At 36.0% G+C, this 12,208-nt stretch overlaps 1 protein-coding gene across 6 annotated transcripts in view; it reads right to left on the bottom strand.

The window, feature by feature from the left end:
- The window catches only part of RYR2 (ryanodine receptor 2), a 455,131-nt gene that overhangs the window by 189,718 nt on the left and 253,205 nt on the right, over positions 1-12,208 (bottom strand). For all 6 annotated transcript variants that reach the window (XM_075043205.1, XM_075043203.1, XM_075043202.1 and 3 more), the window contains 2 exons: positions 9,693-9,796; positions 5,358-5,441 (listed from right to left, as the gene is read on the bottom strand). In XM_075043205.1, coding sequence (XP_074899306.1) covers positions 5,358-5,441; positions 9,693-9,796 — 188 coding nt within the window. The remainder of the gene's footprint in view (positions 1-5,357; positions 5,442-9,692; positions 9,797-12,208) is intronic.

Below are 12,208 nucleotides of genomic sequence, written 5' to 3' on the forward strand. Positions count from 1 at the left end.
GCTATATAAATAATCTGCCTTTGAACATAAAGAATAATAATGCATTGACATTTGTTTTTGTTTCAAGCTAATTGTGTCTCGATGAGATGAAGTAGCTGGTAATGAAAGCTACCCAAAATGGTGTGAACTAAAAATATTTTTAAAGTATTTTAGTAATTTCACGTTTAAAGTAGTAGATGAAGATGTCGTTTATCTATATACTTACATGAATACTATTATTGTTACCTCTGCGCACTTCACAATACTTATTGAATTCTATCTATCTCCTACTGAAGCAAGAAAATAAATTCTTCTTACTACATATAGGGATGTGAGAGACAGAGCAGGTCAAATGGCTTACTCAAGATCACCTATGAAGTCCATCTATAAAAGTTTGTCTTTATAATACTTCATACTTTAACTATCCTTCAAATCATAGGAGCAAACGTTTAAAATTTAAGCATGACTTCAGAACAGAGCCACAGCTTCCTCTCTATTTTTAGCTCTCCTAAGAACAAAGTGTTTACCTTTATGAAGTTGTTCCCATCGAATTAATTACAGTCATCTCCCATTTTACTTACCACCAAACCTTCTTCAATAAAGGACGTAATGCATATAGTGCTGGATGCAGCACATCAGGACTTAATAAATTTACAATGAAAACCTACGACACTACGCGGCACCATCACGGTGGCGGACGTTGCCTTCCCTTACCTCAGCTGATGAAGGAATATGCAGGGGAAGGGGTGCAGGAAGAGAAAAGTGGGGGGCCGGACAGACAGGGGCTGTACTGGGTGTCTGTGCCCAGGTGCTGGGGGGTGGGGGGGCTGCAGGACGGCCTCTGTGAGGAGAGGCCAGGGCTGCCCCATGTCGGACACAGCCGGTTCAAAAAGGGACCCGCCACTGGCCAAAGCTGAGCCCCTCAACCGTGCTGGTGGCCCCTCTGGGAAGATATTTTTAAGAAAGGGCAAACAGCTGGCTGCACAGGAGGAAAAAAGTGTGAAAAACAGGCTGGCAGACAGCAAGGCCAGGGGCGGGCAGGCAGAGGTGCTCCAAGTGCCAGAGCTAGTGCTTCCCTGCGGCCCCAGGAGAGACCGGGCTGGAACTGGTAGATGTGCCCTAAATATCCCTGAGTGTTTCTCCTTGAGCATACTGACAAAACAAAGCACTATTTTGGTCATAACGAAAGAGGTCTGTGGAAACCAAACAACAACATTCTCTCACTGGAATTATATGCGCTGGGGTGTTTAAAGAATGGCTAGTTTAAATAATTGCCTAATTATTTTCTAAACAACTTTGTAATTTCTTGTATTTTCTCTATTTGGACTGACAGAGAGAAATCCAGAAAAAGAAACAGTATTTATCCCCATTTATATTCTAAAATATTCAAATACTTTACAAATCTTAATTGATTCTCTTCTGTGATAACTATTCTAAAACCCATTTAAACAAATTATTGGTTGAAAACAATAATTGAAAACAAGCAAGCATTTAAGGATGATTATCATCTATAAACATGAGGTTGGACCTTCCTTCAAAATTACCACATTAAAAAAAAAATGTTCAAGCCTGAAAACAATTCAAGAATATCAATTCAAAATCAGCCATTCATATAGTTACCAATCGGCAAATTTCTATTACAGAATTAAGCAAGCAGTTGGCAGTTGTGCTGCTATCTCCCACATGCTAGCTAACTGCCCTCATGGTTACTTCTCCTCAGGTAGCTGTGAAGTCGCTTCAGTGAGATGAGGAAAACCAGAGAGTAATGGAAACAGTGAATCATACAGAATTAACATGTTTGTCAGGCTTGCAATTACTGCATTCTTTCCAGTCACACTCCCCTGCACAAGTGTTACATTAAGCATATAAAAGCTATTTCAATGTAAGAGCAGGGTCAAAGAAACAGAGGCCTCAAAGGATCCTCGTAATTTTGTCACAGAGGATGTGTATACCTTATTTCAGGATGCAAATGAATACTCATCAAGGATAAGTATCAATGGATACTAAGGAAAATAACAAAAGCATGTTGTGTGTACAAATTCATGTTGGACAATTGTCTTTAGCTGCAGACCGATGTTACTAGTTGAACCAGGTAGCTAAAATCCCAGCTCCTGCCTGGTCATCTGCTCATCAGTATCTTACCGGTCTTATCTTGCTCAGTATCTCTGCTGGCCTTATATTAACAATTTTTTTTAAAGAAGTAGATAAATTTAACTGCTTCAGCAGCACATTATTGCTACTATATTGATCTGCCATTGATTTACAACAAGCATTACAGAATTTTTATTTGTGTCACACCTAAAGTTACACAAAGAGTGGTAGATATGTTTCCAAGTGATCTTAGTCCATACTCTGCTCTCTTGATTACAGATTTTCAGTAGTCTACATAAGTTGCTTTACAAGAGAAAATTAAGCATACCAAAATATTTTTTAAAAACTTTTTAATTTTAATTCTGACAGTTCTTTTTTCCATTCCCATTTCATTTAGAATTTTTTTTAACCCATAGAAACACTAAATATTTAGAATTTATTAAAATAAAGACTCTGAATATTTCAGGGAGTTATTTCAAAATAAAAGGTTATTGAAGCATGCTTTATTCAAAAACCTAAAGTAAAGTTATACCAGGAAAAAACTTCCTAATAGAAAGAGAATTTCTATCAGCAAAGTTGTGTTTGCAGTACACTTTAGCTAGTTGTTCAAAATGGTCCAAAAAAGCTCTTTTGTGGAGTAGTGCTGTATTAGAAAAGACACATTTCTGGCACAAATGTCAGTTAAAAATGTGATTTTCCTCAACTTGTAACCAGTATGGTTGTCATGCCAAAATTCTGTAGGACTGACACAAATATAAACTTCTTAGCATTTTACAATCTTCATTGTTACAACAGGATGGCAGAAAAGAAAAAAAGCAAAGGGTTAAGAAGACAGACAAGAATATACAAAGTAAGGCGGAAAAATTTCTTAGAAAGTAGAGCAGATGAGCCCCCATCAAAAATTTAGCTTTTCACACACTACCTCCCGTAACCTTTTGTTATGGTTAATTCTACTCTAACTGTGAAACAGCAATCCTTCTTCTCTCCAGGACTGTATCCCATGAAAAACGTGATCCAGACTTATAGCTGCACAACTGTAACTAGATCATGAAATCTTTGCTCCATTTTTGCTCAACAAACATTTGATGCTATTGAGAATGTAGCCACATTTTTTTTTCTTTCCTTTTTACTCATTTTTTCTATCCATTGTGTCCTGGTTTAACCCCAGCCAGCAACTAAGCACCACGCAGCCACTCACTCACTGCCCTCCCACCCAGTGGGATGGGGGAGAAAATCAGGAAAAGAAGTAAAACTTGTGGGTTGAGATAAGAACGGTTTAATAGAACAGAAAAGAAGAAACTAATAATGACAATGATAACACTAATAAAATAACAACAGCAATAATGAAAGGATTGGAATGTACAAATGATGCGCAGTTCAATTGCTCACCACCCACCGATCGACACCCAGTTAGTCCCCGAGCGGTGATCCCCCCACCCCCACTCCCCCCAGTTTCTATACTAGATGGGATGTCACATGGTGTAGAATACCCCGTTGGCCACTTTGGGTCAGCTGTCCTGGCTGTGTCCCTTCCCAGCTTCTTGTGCCCCTCCAGCCTTCTTGCTGACTGGGCATGAGAAGCTGAAAAATCCTTGACTTTAGACAAAACACTACTTAGCAACAACTGAAAACATCAGTGTGTTATCAACATTCTTCACATACTGAACTCAAAACACAGCACTGTACCAGCTACTAGAAGACAATTAACTCTATCCCAGCTGAAACCAGGACACATTGTATGTGAGGTATCGAAATTCTGACTTGGTATGTATGGTAGGACCTCAGGTTTCTAAAATTATGACTGTTAATGATATTAAAAAGAATCAGCATTATCACTCTTCTTAAATTAGGAAGTATAATTTCTTCAGACTTGAGATTTAGCTGCTATTTTTCAAACTATCAAATCTAACTCACTTGAACAATCTTGCAAATGCATATGCATTTCTGCCCAGGAAATTCAGAACAAAAATACAGAAGGCCCTAGATATATCTCTTCCTTTTAGTCTTACATGTAGTTATTTTGGGATACCAACACTGAAGAACAGTTTGGGGGAATTTAAACTAGTCCCTTGCTTTTACTCTCATTCATTCTTGTGAAGTGACCACAGCAGGGATTCTGAAACTGTGATATAAATGGTATGTAAATCAGTGCAGTGTGGTATATATCAAAGACTTAAGGGTCCAGGTTCTTACAGCTACCTTGTAGTAAAGTGTTACCCAGAAGCCTGCAGCAATCTTGGCGGACCGGGCCACGTGCTTTTGGCTCACAAAAGGAAAAAGGAAGGCATGCTTTAGTTAAACATGGGCTTATTATACTGTCCTCAGGGACGCAGTGTAGGGAATACGAAGGTATGAGTCAGTGAAAGGCTACTGTGAATAATGGAGATATGCAATAGCAGAGGAACATCTATTTCTGCGCACAGCACATCCCTGCAAAGAGTTATGAGTTGCTACTGGTGGCAGCAACTTAGCAACTAGCACTTACCATTGCTCTTAGTCATAACCAAAACTAAATTACTAATTTAAATTTAGGAATAACAGAACACATGGAAGCTCTCTCATACTGAAACTGTGACCTTTACCTTTCTGGTTTTATACACATTATAAACCTTCTTTATCCCATGGGCTCAAATGTATGTTCGGCTGTAGGGCTGTCATATGCTTATCAGCAAGTACAGTTCCATTACTTTCAACTATGTTAAAGTTCCCAAATTCTTCACTCCCAAACTGGGGGGTGCAGTGGTGCTAAGGAAGAAGCCAGGGCACCTTGGCTGGGCCACGATAGCTGGTTTCAGAGCTGTGGTAGTAGACACCACTATACCATACCAGCTTGAGTCCAGTCCTACCAATGCTGTTGCCAATCAATCACTCAGGAAAAAAACTCAGGCAGCTATCTATAACAGTTGTCTCCACTTCGAGTCACTAGATGGCCATTATAGGACTTTCAAAAGGGTTACCTTTAAATATTTGCAGCAGAGCAAGGTATATTGACACGTTTGCTGTAAAAATTCTTTATCAAGTTTCTGCAGCACACTCCAAAGAACTATGTAACAATGAATGCCAGGCATTTCAATGAATCACAGAAAACCTAAACTTTCTCTAAACATCAGATCATAAACATCTAAAAGAAAAGGTGTGGATGTAGGTACGTGTAAATTTCTGAAAATTTGTATGCATACATGCATACCTAAGTATCAATAAAACCAGTGATATAAATATCAAATATCAAATACAGTTCACTTAACTCACACTGCCTAACAAAAAGATGCATTTAAATTTCAACTTACTTCTTTGGAAGTTTCATTTTTTTCACTTTTTCTTCAGCATGTTCATCAGCAATTCCAACATGGCAGCCTAATGCCAGCAGGGTTCTAGGACACAGAAATCAGAGATAAATTACTGCCAATGTTTCTATATTCAGAGTTGCTGCTGTGTATATAAATGGCAGTATACAACAAATGAGACCTGTGGAAATGACAACAATATAATATGGAAAGATCAAGACCAGCTTTTTTGTATATGTAATAAGCTTTCTGATAGTGTTAAGAAAATGCCACAAGATATTCCTAAAAATTTTAGTAAAGAAATGAGTGGACTACCACAAAATGGAACTATCGCAGTCTATTTCATCTATATGAGGCATCAGTTGAAAGATTCCCTACCCTTGATATACCCTTTATATACTTATACATACTGCTTATATACTCATTCATATTGCTTTATATCAGAATCTTTTTATGTTGTGTTATGTACTTCAAAGCTGATGAAAGAAAAAAAGGCAGGAAACATCGCTTTTTATCCTTAGAATGTGTCATCTTTACAAAGAGAGGCTGTTATCCAGAGATTTTAATTGGATCTCGATTTTGTTAGGACATGCTACTGAAGAGAGGATGGACAGCAGAATGCATGATAAGCATTAGGCCAAAGCTGTCATCTTAATGCTCGGTACGGATGTTGCATGTTAATCCACTTCAGAGAAAAGCATTCAGGCTACACACAGTGTCTTGTGTACCCCAAGGCTTCTGCCACACAGCCACTGACCCAGGCATCCCATTCTGACCTGACTCTGCAAGATGCAGCTCATTTCAGAAAACAAACACTCTCTACATAACCTTACAACAGGGTCGACAGTATTAATCGGGTTTTTGATTACTTCAGACCTCTTCCTTACAATCATAGTACCCGGCAGTATAAATCTTAAGCCTCATTCGTCTCCAGGATTTGATCTGCAACTCGTTAATTATTTGTCCCTGCATTTATGTTCAATACTGCGTTATCAAGTCTTAGTTTCTTTAGCCTAAGTGCATTACTAAAATATTGGCATTGAAATGAAAAGAAATCCTGGACAGAAGTCAGAGACCGCTTTGGAGTCAGATCAGAAGTTTCTCAAAATCTGAGGGTGACACCCATATCTTTGATTGAAACTGATTACACAGCAGAAATCACAAGTGTAAACCTTGGACTCCATTCTCAATCTTCCCAACATGGAAGAAAGCTGACAAACAAGTTTTTTATTTATTCTTGTTGCTAGTTAAAACAATATTTTCCAGTCTTCCTTTAACTATATTTACTGCTCTTGAACTGACTGGGGAAAAAAAAAGCATAAATATTGCTCTCGCAGTATTTCTGTTGGCAGATGAATCATATATTTCAAGGAGATTCTTACAGCATGTTTTTAGTGCTAGCTAGATGAAGCAAATCCTACTGTTATGGTCTCTGAACCCTGATTTAAAATTAGACAGTAAAATCAGATACGAGGAAATCAACATGCAGTGGCCACCTCCTGCAAAACACACTATCTGCTAAGAATACTCCATGCAGCTAAATTTCAATTGGCATAAACCATACATGATTCCTATGCAGCTATCACCAGCATAAGTAAGAGAACATATCTAACAGTGGAAAGCAGTACAAAAGAGCTAACCCCAGGTAACCCTAAAATTTTCTTGTCATGTAAGACAGGAATTTGAACCCTACATTATCTCTGCCCAGACACAGCAAATTCAAATCAGAGAGCCACAGGAGGATAAAAAGGCATACCATACCACTAGAACCTGAAAGACCCCTAAAGCACTTCAAAACAAAACAAGAAAACTGGAGGTGGCTGAATGCAGCCCTTGGCATAATATTGATACATGTAATTATCACACACAACTGAGTAAATAAGTAGAAATGGGATAGTCAGTCACAAAATAGTAAGCATAAAAAAAATATACAAGATCAAACTACAAAACACATATAAGAACATGCAGAAACAGTATGAGCAAGCATATTTTAATCCCGTGACATTTTCAGAGGTAACTCATTCCTGAATCTTGACATTTCATATAGTATATCATTTTTATAGTTTATAAAAGTATTCAGTCATACTGAAAAATATACAGAGATCCCAATATATTGAAAAGAAATGTTATGTCAGATAATATGACTCAGAACTTCCTTGTTTTCTGCCTCTCTCATCTAGTAAAGCTGGCAGCAAAACTGGCAACTAACCAACAAAAAAAACCAATTACAGTAAGAGTTATTCTTGATGTCTTGCAACGTCTTCAAGTATGCAGTACGGCGTTTGATGCAAATTGTAAAGAATACAGCATATAGCTGACTAGAGGAAGTTTTATAAGAACATTTTCTTCCCCTCTTCCCCATTCTCCCCCATTGAGGTCAACTGCTATTAGACTAGAAACATCTAGTAAAGAAATAGTTAAAGTAGCTTACAATTCAGGTCATTATAGTATGGATCATCTAGAATGGATTAGTGCACTAATTTTTCCACCTTTGCAAGCTTGCAGAAATGAACTGAGCAAGAAACTCATATTCTAGTGCCTGAACAATAGATGTCTACATGATAAATATAACGATACTGCAATATTAGAACTGTATACTTCAGAAAACAAGGACTAATACAAGAATGCAATACAGACTGAGCTCAGTAAGCATACAAATTTTGAAATCCATAGAAAGAATGAATGCTTTATGTTTTGGATACTATCTGTTTAATGAAAAGGCTCTCTCTAGAGTAAGTAATAAAATTACTAAAATAAAAGTAATCTATATGTTTTTAAAATCAAATTATTTTTTGTTTTATCAGGGTTAGATTTAGAAAAGCATTGGGTCCTGAACCAGTAATCATGTAAAGACTACTAAAATTTGTTTAGATATTTAGTGAAATAGGAGTGTGCATGTAATTCTGAGAGCATGATTTTTGTGATGCCTGAGTCATATTATGTAGATTATTCTAGAAAAGGATCCAACCATAGGGAAAGTTAATAACATCATCTTTTATAGTTTCATAATATGGGAAGGAAGAAGCTATTCTGGATTCTTGGCACATTGCTGTGTTGACAGGGGTCTCAAAAGCTTTTCCTGAAATTCTAGTATCTAGGTGAAGACAAATATGAACTTATTTTCTTGCCTCCAGTGGAGTTCCATTTATCTCCAAATGCTTTATCTCTAAATAATGCCAAAATATCCCTACAGAAACTGTTTAACACGAAGGGTCATAAATATGTTCTTCATAGAGTCATTTCCTTACTGTGGGAATGGTGGAACAGTAAATAGCAGAGAGAAGCTGACTGGAGAAGGACACTATGAGAAATTCTACGAGGAGTGTTCTACCTAGCTTTCTACTATGAGGACATAAAGTCCTTGTGAGTGTAAATGCTATATTTCATTATCAGTTTGCATGGCAAATTTTTTAATAATACAGTACAAATATTCCCAGAAAAGTAATATCACATGCAGATAGTCATCTTTTGTTAACACTTTGAACAGGAAAAAGCAACTATATTTTAACAAGAAAAAAAAAATAATAGATTTCAATGGATTGCAAATAGGAGTGACTGGAGAACCGCATACACTGCTGGGCATTTATCAGTTTGACGAATATTTTAACATGTTGATTATATGCGATGCTACATATGAAAGAAATTACTTACACTAATAGATTTTCAATGCATTCGCAGCAAAGTAAGAACTCACACCTGCTTGATTGACAAAGCTGAGATGAGGAATTGTTTCTTTGTGAGCCAGATAACCAGATTACTTGAATAAACCCATTAACATCCCACTGAAATTTTCTAGCATTCCAACTGGAGAGTTTCCATGACATTCACACATCTAACTGCTCATCCACAAAAGGAAGGAATGCCTACTACTGTTTTGTGGCAATATGCACAGATGACACAGAAATAGCAGCAAGGGGTCCTGAAGCAAAGGTCATCATTAGTCACATCCAAAAAATATCTATTGATTGTCAAAGGGTGCTTTATCAATGAAGAAAATTAAAAGAAATTAAATTAAATTGAAATAAACCAAATAAGAAGTGATTTTTTTTCAAAACGTGGACCTATTTCTTTCCTCCAAGCTAAATGAAAACTGCCTGAGTTGCGATTTCATAATCAGCATTACCACAATAATTCCAAAATTCCATAGATATTAAAAAGACTATCAAAGCAATTTTCAATACCAAATACATCATTCATTAATGTATCTCACTCCCTCATATTCATATTATTACCCTCACCTACACATCAAATTGCAATTCACATGTCAAAATATAATTCTGGAAACTCTCACTTCCTTAGGAAACTCTCACTTGGACTTCAAAAGTTCTAGCAACTTACTTCAGTGTTTCAAGTGACATCTGCAAGTTATAATTTCTTTCCTGCTCCGGCAATTTTGAGAACTCCACTAAACATGGGTGTTGTCTTTTGTTGTCATCTCTAACCTGAAAAGACAGTAAAGAAATAAGTTTAATGTGTCTCAAAAACTAGAAGAAATCTAAAACAGTCCAAAACACAAAGTACTTAAAGCTGATCCTGTCAGAATTACTCAAACTGAACAACACTTCAAAACAGCAAGTATTCTGTATTCTCAATGCATGATCATTCTGTTCCAGTAAGGCAGAATTTGCATTTGCAAATAAACTTCAGATTTGCAGATCTCAAGTGGAATAAATGTTAATTTGTACATTTCATTATACAGATGTTGACAACAAATATGCGAAGTTCAAGAATAGTGCAATCGATGTTATGTTTTGACATACAGCCATAACATAACAACTCATTTCAGCACCATGTGTGAAAAATTATACATCCAGTTTGTATAAATATGTTGATATGAATAGTCCTGAAGTCCTTACCTGACGAAAGTAACGATATAAAGGATAAATCTACCCTACCTCTTAATTCCAAAAATGTTTGTTTCTTAGTTATGTCCATTAGTATATAAGCAGAATGCAACTGTTCAGCAGGCACAAATGAGTGGAACATTAATTTACTTTTACTGTAGTGACAGCAGAGTCATGAAGGCTATAATTTACAAAATCATACATTTTATAAACTTAAAAACTTTATCAAAAACATTTTTAAACTGCACTACTTCTATATAGTATTAGTCTAATACTGGCCTTAACACTGGTCATAACTAGGAAGGGCTGGGATAACTGAACAGTCTGTTGCTCTCAGGTTTGCATCTTTATCATGCTACAGCTCAGTCAACAAAATCTACAAAGATTATATATTGCTAGAAGGCTTGATAAAAAAACATTAGTTTGCAAATATTAGCTAAAAGATGCCAGTGATAGTGTTAAGATATGCTCAGTCGAGACTACATTTTTATCCATATCTTAAAATACTTTTGTGTCCATCTTTCATGGACCATAAGCTCACCATTTATATTAATCTTTAAAGCTGTAACATGAAAATTATTGAAAAATAACATTATTAACAACTTTTGATCAACCAGGTAATTCTGCTGGAAAATGGAATGTTAACAGTCGAAGTTAAGAAACCTAATTGTTGCACTTTTTCCAAATTGATCTTTACTCATTTGGTGAATATAGGATAGCTTTTAAATTATTTTGGCTGAAAAAAGACCAAGGCAGGAATTCTCAGTGAAGTGGTACCATTGAACTGGGTGTAATCTGTTCTCAACAGCTTGATCTGTTGTTCATAAACAGAATCAGAATTGATGTTTTAGAAGGATAAGAAAGTCAGTAGCATACAAACTGCCATGAAATTTCTTACTTTCAGAAAAATAATCTATCACACATAAACTGATTGCTTGCCTTGCATATTGCATCAAATAAAAGAGCTTTTCTTTGGATATTTTAACGTAAATGTCTTAAAATGAAAAAGCTCTAGCATCATGGCGATAAATCCATACACAGTATCTAAGATTACACTTAAATAAAATCATAATATTGGGACATAAACATTGTGTATTAGAGCAGGGGAAAGAAAAAGTCATCTGCAAACTGTAAGCTATTTAAAAAGTTTCTCTAATTTCAAGTCCTGAGAGTTAACTATACATGAGTACCCACAGAGTGAAGATGAACCTGGATCACTGATAGCTGAAATTTATTTTTTATTTATCATCTTCTATTTTTGTCAGTTCTGTGTTTTTCTGTAACAGTATCTAAACTGTACACTACTACTCAATCTAGTTTGTTTAATCTCATAAAAAAAATCATATTTCTCTATAACATGTCTGAGTAACATATTTTTGCATTTTGATCTAAGCATATAATAATTATCAAATTGAACAGCAGTCACTTGTTTATGTTTTGGACTGAAAAATATTTACAATCTCCAGGGGATATTTATCATCATTTGATGGGATTAATGTTCTTTGGACAGGCAATACAGGCAAATAAACTGTCAAGCTACTTGATCAAAATCATTAGCAGCTAAAATGAGAAACAACTTTTAGCAGACACTGAAAATCTTTACTTGCAGATTTCTTTCTAACACCTATGGTAATCTGCATTAATAAAGATTCAGTATAGGCTCCAATAAGAAGGACTACTTTAGATCTGTGTACAGCTAATTTAAATCTTGGATGTCAGGTGTTTTCCTCAGAATTCCAATGTTAATTTAATTTCCCCTAGTAACACTCTTTTCACTGTACAGCTACATTATATAATACTCTATTATATATTCAACATATTTTGTAGGTTACCTTCCTGCCCCCCCCCCCCTTTTTTTTGGAGCACAATATAAAAATCTATTGCCTTGCAAATACATTATGTAAGTGGCAGAACTCTTGACACCTATCCATTCTTAATTTTTGTGGCTGGTTTTAAGTGTACAGCAAAGTTTAATAGAAACAAAGATATGCAGATGCATCTGACGATTTC

The sequence above is a fragment of the Buteo buteo genome, chromosome 12, assembly GCF_964188355.1.
Source record: "Buteo buteo chromosome 12, bButBut1.hap1.1, whole genome shotgun sequence".
Classification (NCBI taxonomy): domain Eukaryota; kingdom Metazoa; phylum Chordata; class Aves; order Accipitriformes; family Accipitridae; genus Buteo; species Buteo buteo.